Genomic DNA, 17,158 nt, shown 5'->3' with positions numbered 1-17,158 from the left:
TAGACATATCCAGAGAGAAAGGGAAGTTAGAATGTAGAGCTGGATAAGTAACCGGCAAAGCAGGCAGAAGAAAAATGGGATAGAAAGGATGAAAGAGATGGTAAGAGACATTGAGAACTGAATGAAAGTTCAGAGTTTCTGGAGGAGAGGATATGTGGCAAAGGCAACTTTGGAGAGGCAAAGCTGAAAAATTTCCCAAACTAACAAAAGACACCAATGTCCATACTCAAGGATCCCACCAAAATATTAGGAGGATAAATTTTTTTTAAAATACACACTGAGAAACATAATAAAATCCATAAGGACAACTGAGCAGATGTTGAAAGTGTCTGAATACAAAACCAGAGATTACTCTCAAGGGAAAGGCAGTTAACAGCAGACTGCTTTAACAGCAAAAATGTAAACCAATGAAAAATTATATTTAGTGTTCAGAGATAAAAATAAGCTTCAACTTAGTGAGAATAAAATAAAAACTCCTAGAAAAACAGAAGCGAAGTTTGATGCTAACAAATAAACAAGAGAAATTTCATAGGCTATACCTGAGACAAGAAAATGATCCCAGCTAGGAGATTTGAGATGACAGAAAAAGAAGGCAAGTATGTGGTAAATCTAAACAAACATCTACTGTATTAACTACCAAGAGTGACAAACAAATGTCTGAAGTCTAGGAAAAGATTAAGTACTAAAGTTCACAAAAATAAGATTTACATAAGTCAAGAGTTGTGTGATTGGAGTTAAATGTACCAGTCCATATTTCTCTGGAATATGGTGAGGATAGTGATTTACTTTTAATTTTGAGTTTTAACAGGCTATGCCACAAAAATAACAGAAAAATTTCATAGGTGTTATACATCAGAAGTTTATTTCTCATATAAAGCCTATTGCAGGTTTGGGTGACGTTCCAGAACACTGAAAAAAACAAAGAGGTTAAAATGAAAAATGGCACATAAATTGAAAAGACTATTAAGTTAAATGAGTTAAGGTTCTTGTATTATTCTAGAGCTGTGCTATCCAATACACTGGCTACACATGACTTAAAACTTTAACTAATAAAATTTAAGATTCATTTCCTCAGTTTGTAGTCACATTTCAAGTGCTCAATAGTCATGTTGTAGCTGGTGGCCACCACACTGGACAGCACATTTCCAGGGTTTATAACCATTTAATAAAACTATTTCTGGAATTTTTAGATAATAACTATTAGGTTCATGTTATGAGCAAAGATAAAATAAGTATATACCCTCTTTTCCTCTTCTTCAACTCAAATTTTAGTGATTAAAAGTTTTATAATTCTTTATTTTTAATTAGCAATAATCGCGCCTCGGATAAACCTCATTGGCTACGATACTGCCACTGCACAAAGCTATATAATTCTTTATTTTTAAAGATATTATTTATTTATTCATGAGAGACACAGAGAGAGAGGCAGAGACACAGAGAAGCAGGCTCCCTGTGGGGTGCCCGAAGTGGGACTCGATCCTGGGTCTCTGGGATCATCGTCTGAGCTGAAGGCAGATAGTCAATCACTGCACCACCCAAACATCTCAAAAGTTTTATAATTCTTTACTTTTCTATTACTTATACTTCAATTATTTAATTACAGTTTTAATAAGAGACTTTGGCTTCTAGAAATGACATTGGAAGCAATTACTATAAGCTTTCTCCCATTTTTTTACTTCCTTAAATAAAATCTTGTTATGGAGGGTTTTTTTCCCCTTATTTATGGAGTCATATCACCAATTAAAGACAGATGCTAAGGACAGAAGTTATAATAATGTATTTTTGCATCCATGTTCATCAGGGATATTGGTCTGTAATTCTCCTTTTTAGTGGGGTCTTTGGCTTTGGGATCAAGGTAATGCTGGCCTCAGAACAAGTTTGGAAGTTTTTCTTTCATTTCTATTTTTGGAACAGTTTCAGAATAGGTATTAATTCTTCTTTAAATGTTTGGCAGAATTTACCTGGGAAGCCATCCAGCCCTGGAATCTTGTTTGTTTGGAGACTTTTGATTACTGATTCAATTTCTTTGCTAATTCTGGATATGTTCAGGTTTCTTATTTCTTCCTGTTTCATTTTTGGTAGTTTATATGTTTCTAGGAATTTATCCATTTCTTCCAGACTGCCTAATTTGTTGGCATATAAATCCTCATAATAATTCCCTTGTAACTGTATTTTTTGGTATAGGTTGTAATTTCTCCTCTTTCATTCATGATTTTATTTATTTGGGTCCACTATCTTTCTAAAGGTTTATCAATATTATTAATTAATCTTTCAAAGAACCAGCTTCTAGTTTCACTGATTTGTTCTATTGTTTTTTTTTTATTTCTGTATAATTGATTTTTGCTCTAAACTTTATTATAAAAAGTGTGTTCATAGCAAAGGAAATAGTTCACAAAACTAAAAGGCAACTGACAGAGTGGGAGAAAATATTCTCAAATATCTTGTCAGATAAAGGGCTTGCATTCAAAATCTATAAAGAACTTATCAAACTCAACTCCCAAAAAACAAACAAAAAAAATCAGTCAAGAATTAGGCAGAAGACATGAACAGACATTTCTTCAAAGAAGACAAGCAATTAGCCAATGACACATGAGAGAATGCTCAACTTCACTTGGCATCAGGGAAATACAAATCAAACCACAATGAAATATCAGCTCACATCAGTCACAGTGGCTAAAATTCACAACTCAGGAAACAACAGACGTTGGTGAGGATGCAGAGAAAGGGGAGCCCTCTTACCCTGTGGATGGGACTGCAAACTGGTACAACTACCCTGGAAAACGGTATGGAGGTTCCTCAGGAAGTTGAAAATACAACTACACTGTGATCCAGCAATTCAACTACTCGGTATTTATCTAAAGGATAGAAAAATGCTGACTTAAAGGGGCACATGCACCCCGATGTTTATCAGTGCTATCAACAATAGCCAAACTATGGAAATTGCCTAGGTGTCCATCAACAGATGGATGGATAGAGGTGTGGTATATATTTATATTTATAAACATATATATGAATATTACTCAACCATCAAAGAGAATGAAATTTTGTCATTTGCAACAATGTGGTTGGAACTGGAGGGTATTATGCTAAGTGAAATAAGTCAGTAAGAGAAAGACAAATACCATATGATCTCACCCATATGTGGAATTTAAAAAACAAAACAGATAACACAGGGGAACATAAAGAAAGGAAAGGAAAAATAAGATAATAACAGAGGGAGACATTCATAAGAGACTCTTAACTCTAGGAAACAAACTGAGGGTTGCTGGAAGGGAGGTGAGTGGGGGGATGGGGTAATTAGGGGATGGTCATTAAGGAGGGCACTTGAGTAATGAGCACTGGGTGTTACATGCAACTGATGAATCATAAATGCTACTGCTGAAACTAATAATACACTATATGTTAATTAAATTGAATATAGAGATTGCATTAAAAGTGTAAATTGCCCTGGGTAACATTGACATTTTCACAATATTAATTCTGCCAATCCATGAACATGGAATATTTTTCCATCTCTTTGTGTCTTCCTCAATTTCTTTCAGAAGTGTTCTATAGTTTTTAGGGTATAGATCCTTTACCTCTTTGGTTAGGTTTATTCCTAGGTATCTTATGCTTTTGGGTGCAATTGTAAATGGGATTGACTCCTTAATTTCTCTTTCTTCAGTCTCATTGTTAGTGTATAGAAATGACACTGACTTCTGAGCATTGATTTTGTATCCTGCCACACTGCCAAATTGCTGTGAGTTCTAGCAATCTTGGGGAGGAGTCTTTTGGGTTTTCTAAGTAGGGTATCATGTTATCAGCGAAGAGGGAGAGTTTGACTTCTTCTTTGCCAATTCGAATGCCTTTAATGTCTTTTTGTTGTCTGATTGCTGAGGCGAGGACTTCCAGTACTATGTTGAATAGCAGTGGTGAGAGTGGACATCCCTGTCGTGTTCCTGATCTTAGGGGAAAGGCTCCCAGTGCTTCTCCATTGAGAATGATATTTGCTGTGGGCTTTTCGTAGATGGCTTTTAAGATGCTGAGGAATGTTCCCTCTATCCCTACACTCTGGAGAGTTTTGATCAGGAATGGATGCTGTATTTTGTCAAATGCTTTCTCTGCATCTAATGAGAGGATCATATGGTTCTTGGTTTTTCTCTTGCTGATATGATGAATGACATTGATTGTTTTACGAGTGTTGAACCAGCCTTGTGTCCCTGGAATAAATCTTACTTGACCTATCAATTGCGCTGTTGGGGATTTACCCCAAAGATACAGATGCAATGAAACGCCGGGACACCCGCACCCCGATGTTTATAGCAGCAATGTCCACAATAGCCAATTACGTAAGAAATTGTGGATGGAGCCTTGGTGTCCATCAAAAGATGAATGGATAAAGAAGATGTGGTTTATGTATACAATGGAATATTACTCAGCCATTAGAAATGACAAATACCCACCATTTGCTTCAATGTGGATGGACCTGGAGGGTATTATGCTGAGTGAAATTAGTCAATCGGAGAAGGACAAACATTATATGTTCTCATTCATTTGGGGAATATAAATAATAGTGAAAGGGAATAGAAGGGAAGGAAGAAGAAATAGGTAGAAAATATCAGAAAGGGAGACAGAACATAAAAATTCCTAATTCTGGGAAACGAACTAGGGGTGGTGGAAGGGGAGGAGGGTGGGGGGTGGGGGTGAATGGGTGACGAGCACTGAGGGGGGCACTTGATGGGATGAGCCCTGGGTATTATTCTGTATGTTGGCAAATTGAACACCAATAAAAATAATTTTATTATTATAAAAGAAAAATAAATAAATTGAATATAGATTAAAAATTTTTCAAAAAATTATAATAATATAAACCCAGACACACCTATCACTCCTTTAAAAAATAAGGGTATGATCATTACCTTTGGAGTATGTTATATTGCCCAGTAATTCCATTCTTTTTCCTCTCCACTCCAAAGGATACTACTGTCCTGTCTTATCCTTTTGCTGAAGATTCCTTAATTTTCATTGGGTGGATGAAATTTGTTCTCTAAAACATTACACAGGAAAAATTCATGAATCTGATTTTCTGGATTAGTACATGTTTAAAATGGTTTTGAGACTTGAGAGATAGCTTAGCTTAATATAAAATCTTTGTAGAGCACTTTTGTGAAGTTTTTGAAAATATTGCTCCACCTAAAAACTAATAAACTTTTGATGTTGTTATTGAAACAAGTCTGATGTTAACCTGCAGAGGAAAATTCCTTCACAGGTAACTGATTTTTTTAAGAAATAAAGTCAATTATTTTCATGCTTGTTTGCAAATACATATAATTTCTTGATGGGTGCAACAGAGATTAATATTACCTTTTTGTTGTGTGGTGTGAGGAGAAATAGACCCATGGAGGACTGAGATGGGGAGATTTCTCACTGTACAAATTATTTTAAAACTTTTATTTTTGAAACATATGCATATACTATTTATTTTTAAAAAGACAAAAATCAAATATGTTTAAAGCAGAAGGTCTGATTTCTAAACCTTATCTTTTCCAGTTATCTTCATATTTGTAAGTTATACAACCATCCACACGCTTATGCCAGTCACAATTCCAGGACTTATTTTTGCTTCATCACTTCTCATATCCACTCCATCAACAAGTCCCCTTGACTATTTCTCCTAAACATATCTTCAGTATACAACTGTCCCTCCACGTCTTGTTCCACCTCCTAGCCTAACCTACCATCATCTCTTGTCTATGGTACTTCAAATGCTCCTAACTGGTCTCTTTGCTTCCACTCTTGGTTTCTATAACCCATTCTTTACTCTAACCAAAATAATCTTTTAAAAATGTAAATCAGATATTGGGGCTCTTCTGTTTATAACATTTCAAATAGAATGATGACCAGTTGCCTTCTGATCTATATCTGGCTCTTCCTCTCTCTCTTGCCTAATACTTTTTTTTTCCTATTTGGTCACTACTCTCTCGTCACAGTGGCCTTTCTGCTTCTTTCTCCTCCTTTCTGTTTCTTGGTACACCGTTCTCTTCCTGCTTCATAGCCTTCTATCAGCTCTTGCTTCAAATCTTCATAGAGTGGGATAATTCTAGGTATCCAGATATCTGTTGAAATGCCACGTGCTCAGAAAGGCTCTCCTGGCCAGCTCACATAGCACAGCAGCCTCATCCCCATCCCTTTCCAGTATGTCACTCTTAAGAGTGACATAGCACTCACTCATATCATCAGATATTTCCTTTCTGGTGTGTTTGTTTATTTTCTTATCCATGTATTTGAATGTAAAGTTCCCCGGAACAGGAATCTCTTTTCTCTTTCTTTTCTTTTTTTTTTTTTTTTTGCTATGTTCAGGGCTACACTGCTGACACTCTAAGGCCAACTGGTTCATGATTGTAGTTTCTAAGATTGTGTAATTTTTTATGGGTTATGGGTTGATTATGAATGTTAAGCATTAGAATGTTAAGCAAGCATTAGAAGGCAAGGTCCCTCGCTATATCTATATATGGTCATGAAAAAACCTTACATTTTACAGTCTGTGGTGGCAAAGGCTATAACATAACTCTAAGATGGGGAGTTTTCTGCCCATATTTCATTGTTTCTTTTTTTGACAGGAAATCAATTATTTAATGGATTTATTGTTAGACACATTATCATTTTTGTTATTTTAAAATATATCTTTATAAAATTATACAGTTGACCCTCAAGTAACACTGGTTTAAACTGCATAGGTCCATTTAAATATGGATATTAATTTTTTCACTTTAAATTCAAGTTAGTTAACATATATTGCATTATTTGTTTCAGGAGTAGAGTTTAGTGATTCATCACTTACATAGAACATCCAGTCTCATCACAAGTACCCTCTAAAACCCATCATCCATTTAGCTGATCCCCTACTCCCCTCCCCTCCAGTAACTCTGTTTGTTCTCTAAGTCTCTTATGGTTTGCTTCCCTCTTTGTTTTTATCTTATTTTACTTTCCCTTCTCTTCCCCTATGTTCATCCATTTCTTTATTTAAATATTTATTTATTTATTTATTTAAGAGAAAGAGACAGAACAAGAAGGGAGAGGGGTAGAGGGAGAGGGAGATAAGCAAATCCCTACTGAGCAGGAAACTGCCAGGATGGGGTGGGGACATTGATACAAGGACCCTGGTATCATTACCTGAGCTGAATTCAAGAGTTGGATGCTTAACCAACTGAGCCACCCAGGTATCTCCATCTGTTTCCTATCTTAAGTTCCACATATGAGTGAAATCATATGGTATTTGTCTTTCTCTGACTTATTTCACTTAGCATAATACCCTCTAGTTCCACCCATGTCCTTGCAAATGGAAAAACTTCATTCTCTTTGATGGCTAACATCCCATTGTAATATATATACCACATCTTATGTATCCATTCATCAGTTGATGGATATCTGGGCTCTTTCCATAGTTTGGCTATTGTTGATAGTGCTGATAAACATTGGGGTGCGTGTGCCCCTTTGAATCAGCATTTTTGTATCCTTTAGATAAATACCAAGTAGTTGAATTGCTGGATCACAGTGTAGCTGTATTTTCAACTTCCTGAGGAACCTCCATACCATTTTCCAGAGTGGCTGTACCAGTTTGCAGTCCCACCAACAGTGTAAGAGGGTTCCCCTTTCTCTGCATCCTCACCAATGTCTGTTGTTTCCTGAGTTGTGAATTTTAGCCACTGTGACTGATGTGAGCTGATATTTCATTGTGGTTTGATTTGTATTTCCCTGATGCCAAGTGAAGTTGAGCATTCTCTCATGTGTCATTGGCTAATTGCTTGGTTTCTTTGGAGAAGTGTTTGTTCATGTCTTCTGCCTATTTCTTGACTGGATTTTTTTGTTTTTTGGGAATTGAGTTTGATAAGTTCTCTATAGATTTTGGATATGAGCCCTTTATCTGATAAGACATTTGTAAATATCATCTCTGATTCTGTTGGCTTTTGGTTTTGACTGTTTCCTTTGTTGTGCAAAAGCTTTTTATCTTTAATGAAATTCCAATAGTTCATTTTTGCTTTTGTTTCTCTTGCCTTTGAAGACATATCTAGCAAGAAGTTGCTGCTTGTGTTCTTTAGGATTTTGATGGATTCCTGTTTCACCTATGGTTCTTATCCTTTCTCTTGTTAATGTGAAATATTATGCTGAATTCTTTGTGAATATTAAAGCATCCTTGCATACTGGGAATAAACCTCACTTGATTGTGGTGTATGATTTTTAATAATATATTATTAGATTCAGTTTTCTAATATTTTGTTGAGGATTTTTGCATCTATATTCATGAGAGATATTGGCCTATAGTTCTCTTTTTAGTGGTATCTTTATCTGATTTTGGTGTCTGGCCTCATAGAATGAATTTGGAAGTTTACTTCCTCTTCTATTGTTTGGAATAGTTAGAGAAAAATAGATATTAACTCTTGTTTAAATTTTTGGTAGAATTTGTCTGTGAAGCTGTCAGGTCCTGGACCTTTTTTGGGAGGTGGAGGGGTAGTTTTTTGATTACCAATTCAATTTCATTGCTCATAATGTTCAAATTTTCCATTTCTTCCTGCTTTAGTTTTGGTATATTATATGTTTTTAAGAATTTATCCATTTCTTCTAAGTTGTCCAATTTGTTGGAATATGGGTTTTTGTAATATTCTGTGACAATCCTTTGTATTTCTGGATCTTGGTTGTTATTTCTCCTCTTCATTAGTGATTTTATTTATTTGAGTCCTTTCTGTCTCTCCTCTTTTTGATGAGTCTGGCTAGAGGTTTATCAATTTTGTTGATCTTTTCAGAGAACAAAATCCTGGTTTCATTGATGTGTTCTATTGTTTTTCAGTCTTTGATCATTTATTTCTGCTCTAATCTTTATTATTTCTTCTCTTTTGATCAGTTTGGGTTTTGCTTGTTGTTCTTTTCCTAGGTCCTTTAGGTGTCAGGTTAGGTTGTTTATTTTAGATTTTTCTTACTTCTTGAGGTTGGCCTGTATTGCTATAAACTTCCATCTTAAAACCACTTTTGCTGCCTCTCAATGATTTTGGATCATTATGTTTTAATTTTCATTTGTTTCTATATAATTTTTTATTTCTTCTTTGATTTCATGGCTGACCCATTTTTTGTTAGCATGTTATTTAACCTCCATGTATTTGTGGTCTTTCCAAACTTTTGCTTGTGGTTGATTTCCAGTTCTACAGTGTTTTGGTCAGAAGATACATGGTATGACTGATTTTTTAAAAAAAATTTTTGAAGCTTGCTTTGTGGCCTAATATGTGATCTGTTTTGGAGAATGTTCTGTGTGCACTTAAAAAGAATGAGTATTCTGCTGTTTTAGGATAGAATGTTCTGAATATATATATTAAATCCATCTGGTCCAGTGTGCCATTCAAAACTACTGTTTACCTTGTTGATTTTCTGTTTGGATAATCTGTCCATTGGTGTAACTGAGATGTTAAAGTTCCCTACTATGATTATATGAGAATGAAATGTCTTTGATTATGTACTGTATTCTTTAACAAAACATTTTATGTCTAGTATTTTAATTTTTAAAATAGTTTGAAATTCTTTCTCTTTAAAACAAAATCAGATCTACTAAAATTTAAATTATGTTGCCTTCTACATGATTCTTAATTATTTTCCTTCTGTTTAATATTTAGTTGAAAAAGAAATAGTTCTTCGTTATTGTTTTAGCAGGGCATAGGAGGCAATTATGTCTAAAATGAAAACAACAAATACCAAGGGTATAACAGGATCTAGTTGGAGAACATCTTCTCTTTACATGGAAGGACTATGTAAAGGAGACTTTACGAGTATCATTTATTTTGTCTTTGCCTATCTTCTTGTTACCAGAAATAATGATGAATCTAATGTATTTACCACCTACATGACCACAATATTTTTTCCTACAATATTTTTTCCTATGTATTGCAATGATTTACTCTCAATTACACTATTTTTCTCTTTTTGAATTGCAGTAGAAAATATAATTTCCTGTGACTTTCTATCACTGAGACCTAAAAAATATGTTGGCCATTGCATTATCTCTGTCACTGATGGAATGTTGATTTTAAGTCCCAGAAGTGATACAGTATCTGTTTAACTGATTTGTATTTGAATGTTTGTACATAACAGATCTCAAGTATAATCTCTGATTATATCTTGTTGGCATTCTAATAATTCCCATTGAAAGCATTCTATGCCTTTGTTAGCTTTCAAATTCCCAAAGTACACTCTCCATTGCATCATAAATTGGCTGTGTATTTCAAAGTGTAAGAGGCTCCTCTGTGAGAAGAGATATTTAAGAACAGAGGTAGGAATAATCAGTAATTGTTCCATTATGTGGTAATGTCTGCTGTGTGAGAGTAGTATTGGATTGCTAGAGAAGTAAATGTTTTTGTCTTCATATTTGTGGAGAATAGAAAGAAGGAATAAATGGAAACATATTACAATTCTTCAGATGGGGCATTTGCTGTTGTGGTCTGCAATGGTCAAAATTATAGTAGAAAGAGACTAATATATGAGGTGTTAATTTAGTGATACAGCAACACATTTTATCTGTTCTCAAAAATATAGCTCTAGTTCTTCCTGATGTTTAAAATTACTTTTTAGGGGATATGCAAAGCCTTTTTAAAAAAAAAAAAAACCAATAGTCTTGGGGATGTTAATACTTGATGGTAAATTTATATACCACATATTAATTGAGAGAAGTGAGGGATGTTAGATGGTAATGAATCCCATCTGTTAAAGGGCTAATAGAAGAACAGAAGTTTATGATAGGAAATAAAACACAGAATATAGTGGAAGAGCCTGCAGCTCTAACTTTAGAGCTACTTAAAGTTTTATTCTATCTATTAAAGATAGCATCAATGTTGAAAGACTATGAAATAAGCACTGTATAATAGTGTGAAAGATGCACACTACTTAGGAGTTAATATAGAAAGATCCCTGATTCATTTTTCTAACAGCAGGTTTTATGAACAGAAAGAAAGACAACTATTGAAGCAGAACAGGGAGGGAAGGATGGAGGGAGGAAGGAAGGGAGAACTGATTTGGATGATGCCATTATAAATTTCTGTGCTTCAATTTTGCTTAGGAAACTGCATGTGTGTGTGTGTGTGTGTGTGTGTGTGTGTGTGCGCGTGCACACATGCATATATGTGCCTTTGTGATGTAAAGTACCTCTTTTATAACTTCCTATTTAGACTATACATGGAAACCTCTGCTACCAATTATTCTATCTAGGTTTAGACATACAAAAAGCAGCTATTTTGATGTTTTGAATAGATGTGCCATTTGTAAAAATTTCCTTTGGTTTCTCAATTTGGAACTTTATTGCTTTTCTCTTCCTTCTTTCCCTCTTTAATTCCATCTCATCTTACATTTAGTTAGTGGACTCTTTTTGCTCTCCTCTCTACACTCCATATTCCACAACACTATTTAAAAACAAGCGTACAGGGGCACCTGGGTTGGTCAGTGGTTGACCATCTGCCTTTGGCTCACGTCATGATCCCAGAGTCCTGGGATTGAGTCCTCCATCAGGCTCCCCGAAAGGAGTCTGCTTCTTCCTCTGCCTTTGCCTCTGCTTCTTTGTGTCTCTAATGAATGAATAAATAAATAAAATTAAAAAAATAATAACAACTGTACTATGCAACTGAAAGCATGTGAAATATGCTTTGGGGTTTTTAAAATGGGGGTTTTTTGGTTGTTCTTTTGTTCTTTTTAAAGATTTGATAGAGCAAGCGACCATGAGCTGGAGGGGCAGAGGGAGAGAAGGAGAGAGAATCTCAAGAAGACTGTTATTCACAGAGTCTGATGTGGGGCTGGATCTCAAAACTCCAAGATCACTTCCTGAGCAGAAACCAAGAGTCAAACACTTAACTGACTGTGCCACCCAGGAACCCCTGTGAAATATTATTTTAAATCACTAGCATTTTTCTCTAATTCAAATGTTTTCAAGCTTTTAAATTTTTTCATTTCAGTAATGAACCATTTTGAATATGCACAAGCAACATCTATATTTTATTTGTATATTTTATGTTCAATTATACCATGACTCTACATAAAGTATAAAATTTTCAAAAATAGAACTTCAAGGAATGGGATATAAAAACATGAATATATAAAAAAAAACATGAATATAAATTCCATTATTATTTTCATACCAATAAATTATCATATGTGTTGGGCAACCACATTCCCAGTTTAGAGGCCATTGTACAGATAAATCTCAGATCTCTTTTCTCCAGAGTAACCAGGAATTTTTTTTTTAGATCATGTGAATGAGTTGATATTATATACAGGAAAAGGAAATATTTCAAGTAAATAGTTTTTTTTTAACTTCTTACTTCAGCATGACTAAGTTATAATTTGCATAAATTAAATGTACCAACTTTTGTATAGTTTAGTAAGTTTTGGTGATAGAACGAACACTTGTAACCATTACAGTCAAGATATGCAAAATTTCTGTTACCTTAAAAAACTCTGTCATTCCTCTGTGCTGGAAGTCTCCAGCTCTACTCCCATTCAAATAAAAACCTGAAGAACTTGATAACAGAGGTTAAGTTTCTTCTCAATCACTGACCTTTTCTTATGCCTCATGCAAATCATAAACAAGTCCAGGGCAGGGACATTCCAGAGTCCCATGTGAGAGAACAGTGAAATAGAAGCACAGGAAGAAGCAGAAGAGGGTGGCTGCAAACCAGGGTGTTGGTAGATATGAAATGTAGAAGAAGAATGATTAGAAAAGATTTCTTAGGTGATGGGGAAGTGATGGTGTAACATATGTGACATATGCTGCTTTTAGTTTTAGAACTATGAGCTACATGCAAGAAATGAAATTAAATTATCTACCTCTGATATTCTTTAGGCAGAGGAGATGGAGGCAGAAAATAGCACAGTGGTGAAAGAATTCATCCTTCTTGGTCTAACCCAGTCTCGAAATATTCAGCTCCTGGTCTTTGTGCTAGTTTTAATCTTCTATTTCATCATCCTCCCTGGAAATTTCCTCATCATCCTCACCATCAGAACAGATCCTGGCCTCACAGCCCCCCTCTACTTCTTTCTGGGCAACTTGGCTTTCCTGGATGCATCCTACTCCTTCATTGTGGCTCCCAGGATGCTGGTGGACTTCCTTTCTGAGAAGAAGGTAATCTCCTACAGGGGTTGCATCACTCAGCTCTTTTTCTTGCACTTCCTTGGAGGAGGGGAAGGATTACTCCTTGTTGTGATGGCCTTTGACCGCTACATCGCCATCTGTCGGCCTTTACACTATTCAACTGTCATGAACCCTAGAGCCTGCTATGCCTTGCTATTGGCTCTGTGGCTTGGAGGCTTTGTCCACTCCATTATCCAGGTGGCCCTCATCCTCCGCTTGCCCTTCTGTGGCCCAAACCGACTGGATAACTTCTTCTGTGATGTGCCGCAGGTCATCAAGCTGGCCTGCACAGACACCTTTGTGGTGGAGCTTCTGATGGTCTTCAATAGTGGTCTGCTCACTCTCCTGTGCTTCTTGGGGCTCTTGTCTTCCTATGCAGTCATCCTCTGCCATGTACATGGGTCTGCTTGTGAAGGGAAGAGCAAAGCACTGTCCACGTGTACCACTCATGTCATGATCATACTTCTCATGTTTGGGCCTGCCATCTTCATCTACACTCGCCCCTTCAGGGCTTTACCAGCTGACAAGGTAGTTTCCTTCTTTCACACAGTGATCTTTCCTTTGTTGAATCCTGTGATTTATACCCTTCGCAACCAGGAAGTGAAAACTTCCATGAGGAGGTTATTGAGTCGGCATGTGGTCTGCTGAAAGATTTAATAATAGGAAGTCAAGAGAGAGAATTCTTACTGTAAATAATACATTCACTTAACAAATACTGTTCTTCACTGAGTACTTCTCATTTGTCAGGTACTGTTGTAGGCAATGAGGTAGAGTTATGCATAATTAGGGCATAAACTTGATATGTTTAAAGATTATAAAATAAACATCCATTTCTCAGCTGGAGTATGATGAATAATTGTGAGAGATTTAGGGGATAAATTTATATTATGGTAAGATTCAAATCACTAAGGTGTGTTAGGCTTAGATAAAGAGCTTTATTCTAATTGCTATAAGAATGTTTGTTAATATTTTAAGCAAGAGAGTCTCACTCATTCACAACTGTTTCTTCTATGGTTTAGAGCAATGTCAGGATTCTGGCCAGAGATCAATAAACTGCAAAACACTATTAAGAGCCAAATGTAATTCTGTAGACTTGTTTTGATGCCTCTAATATTATTCTCTCTCCCTAATGCACATATATTTATTTATTCCTCACCCCCAAATTTGTCAAATGGGTAAGAAAAGAAGATAATTGGCTTTATAGGAAAATGTTGTGAAATTACTTCATTTGATTTTTTTGCAGAGCTTCATGATTATTACTAATGGGTGTTTACAAATCTTCCTTGTATGTTAAACCTTGCCTTCAGTTGATTTCACTCATGATGATAATCAGTTATTTGGTAGTATAGATTCTATTAGAGATTACATAAATTAGTTATTTTAAATATAATGGGGTTTAATGTTAGAAATTAGGTACTTGCAAAATCTTTTAAGGTATAGAAGATTATTTTCTATGCTAGGCTTTCAGACATGATTGCCAGAAAAACAGTATAAAAATAACCTGCCAAGTGATCTATTGCTGCAATAATCAGGGGAGTGGGGAAACAAGAAGTCATTTTGCCAGTTTCTGACTGAAGGCCGATATCAACAAGCCATGGTCTGGGAATGGGAAGATGATATAGAATACCTTTAGTGTTACTGCTGCTCTCTCCAATTATTTTTTTCTAAATTCAAGTTTTACAGGAGTACATTTGATACTTAGAATTTGGAACCCTATATGCAAAGATCCTAGAAGAACCTGTCAGCTTTATTGGAAAACGGAATAAAATAAAGCCAAAAATAGTGATAAAATGTAGGTACAGTTTTACAATCTACAAAGATCAGTGAAGTATCATGTAAAAATAGGAAATAAAAAGAAAAATAGCTACATTTGACATGCTAAAAATATATTTGTAGGCAAAAGATAAAGTATGATGAAAATCTGTCTGCCACATTATGGATGTGCAGATTTTCGCCACAATTATAGAGGCTTGCATGGAAATTGAACTGAATACCTCCCTACTCCAGATGGTACAAGGGAGCATCCATGCATTAAAAAACCCCAGCTATTAACTAAAAATTAATATAAATGATAAAATATTAATTTACTTAATACACAAGGATCTTGAATAAATTAATATGAAACAGTTACATACCCAAGGGAAAATAGAAATGAGCAATTGAAACTATAGTTAATGTTTGTCCTTCTCCGATTGACTTACTTCACTCAGCATAATACCCTCCAGTTCCATCCACGTTGAAGCAAATGGTGGGTATTTGTCATTTCTAATGGCTGAGTAATATTCCATTGTTATATGTTCTCATTCATTTGGGGAATATAAATAATAGTGAAAGGGAATAGAAGGGAATGGAGAAGAAATGTGTGGGAAATATCAGAAAGGGAGACAGAACAGAAAGACTCCTAACTCTGGGAAATGAACTAGGGGTGGTGGAAGGGGAGGAGAGCGGGGGGTGGGGGTGAATGGGTGATGGGCACTGAGGGGGGCACTTGACGGGATGAGCACTGGGTGTTATTCTGTATGTTGGCAAATTGAACACCAATAAAAAAATTATTATAAAAAATAATAAAGAAACTATAGTTAATTAACAAAGGGGAAAATGAAAAAATTTATAAACATAAGCATATTCTCAAAATCAAATCATGAGACTACAGAGTACTGATGGTGGTTAGCTTGTAGAAGAATGTTGCTCATGTATAATAAACAACAGAAAAGTGCAAAACAAAAATTATACTTTTCTATGAGACTTCTAAAGAGCAAAGAAGCAAAAGAAATCTTATTACTGAGCTCCAGAGAGGAATAAAATTTTCTTTTTTTTTATATCTGTAGCAGGTTACTGGTCTGGATATGGGCACATGGAGGAGTGATCCTACCATAGATTGAGATATTTGGTAGAGACAAGAATGAAGCTCTAAACTGTGGACAGACTGGAATCTAAAAAAGCCCCAAACACAAAAATAAATTGCTCACTTTTATAAATTTCTCTCCCAACCTCAACTGACATCTGTATCAGTAATGTGCTCAGAAAAGTGACAGACAGTGGAGGAAGAAATGAAAATCAGGGGGATTTGTACATTCTCTGCGATTATTGCAGTGTTTGGGTATTAATGTCTATGGAGTTGAATCATCAGGGTAACAAAAATATCTGAATTGACTTGACAATTCATCTTGAATCGACTGGAACAGACCCAGAAATCCAAGCCAGTTTTCTCAGAAAGCTTTTCTGACTGATCTCAGCATTACCTCTTTGGAAAAGGAAGGTAGTTCAAGAAATGAAGAACGGTTGATGGGATAGTTGAAGAAAAAGGCTATGGGGGGGATTGGCTCCCACCTCTGTCACTCTTGGAACATCCTGTCATCTGAGAATGAACAAAGACCAATTTTTTTGGGGGGGGGGGGGGTTGAGGGTCATATATGTATTTAATTGTGTTTTTTTAATGCTAATCTTGTGAAAACAATTGACAGATGAATGGGAAAACTACTAGATGCATATTACTGCATATGGGACTATGCTTTCTCAAAGTCCCATAAACTGCTCCCTATAATTTTGATAGTGGAACTGCTTTCTCTAATTTGATAGTGGGACCACATAAAGTAAAATCTGTCATTTGTGTGGATTCATTTCAGATTTCTGGGGAGATTGATACATCTTTGTGTCTCTCAGAAAGGCTAGCAGGTGGAGAAAAGTAATTTGGTACTTAACTATAGGTCTCTTTATCTAGTGTTTTGACTATCAGTGCTGGAAAGAAATCTATGGGATGTTAATACCATACACTCAGCTTTCTAGATTATCTCCTTCCCTTATGCTGTGATTTACTTTAATGTATAAGGTATGGTCTCAAGGTAGTACAGGTAGCCTGAGTGTCTAGAGACCTTTAGATATAAAAGAATCTAGCCAGTGAGCATAATTCTCAGTACTAAACTGCCACAAGGAAGAAGCTTACTAACCCTATATATCAGGGTCCAAAAAATTCAAAGATGTGCCTAAATAAGTTATAAAGATTTAGGCCAGTCAAAAGCTAAC

The 17,158-nt window shown here is 35.6% G+C and overlaps 1 protein-coding gene and 1 pseudogene across 1 annotated transcript; one reads left to right on the top strand and one right to left on the bottom strand.

The window, feature by feature from the left end:
• Window positions 1-1,250: 1,250 nt before the first annotated feature.
• On the bottom strand, window positions 1,251-1,365 carry LOC112915074 (U4 spliceosomal RNA; annotated as a pseudogene).
• Window positions 1,366-12,856: 11,491 nt separating this feature from the next.
• Window positions 12,857-13,783, top strand: LOC112915007 (olfactory receptor 4N4C). The gene has a single exon (XM_025992306.2). It carries the CDS (start codon window positions 12,857-12,859, stop codon window positions 13,781-13,783), a length of 927 nt encoding a protein of 308 aa, XP_025848091.1.
• Window positions 13,784-17,158: the final 3,375 nt, after the last annotated feature.

This window comes from Vulpes vulpes, chromosome 10 (genome assembly GCF_048418805.1).
Source record: "Vulpes vulpes isolate BD-2025 chromosome 10, VulVul3, whole genome shotgun sequence".
NCBI lineage: Eukaryota > Metazoa > Chordata > Mammalia > Carnivora > Canidae > Vulpes > Vulpes vulpes.
Note: the sequence above shows the minus strand (reverse complement) of the source record. Positions and strands in the feature narration are given on the sequence as shown.

Coding starts and splice junctions, on each gene's coding strand:
- LOC112915007 (XM_025992306.2), top strand. CDS start 12,857: ATGGAGGCAGAAAATAGCACAGTGGTGAAAGAATTCATCCTTCTTGGT.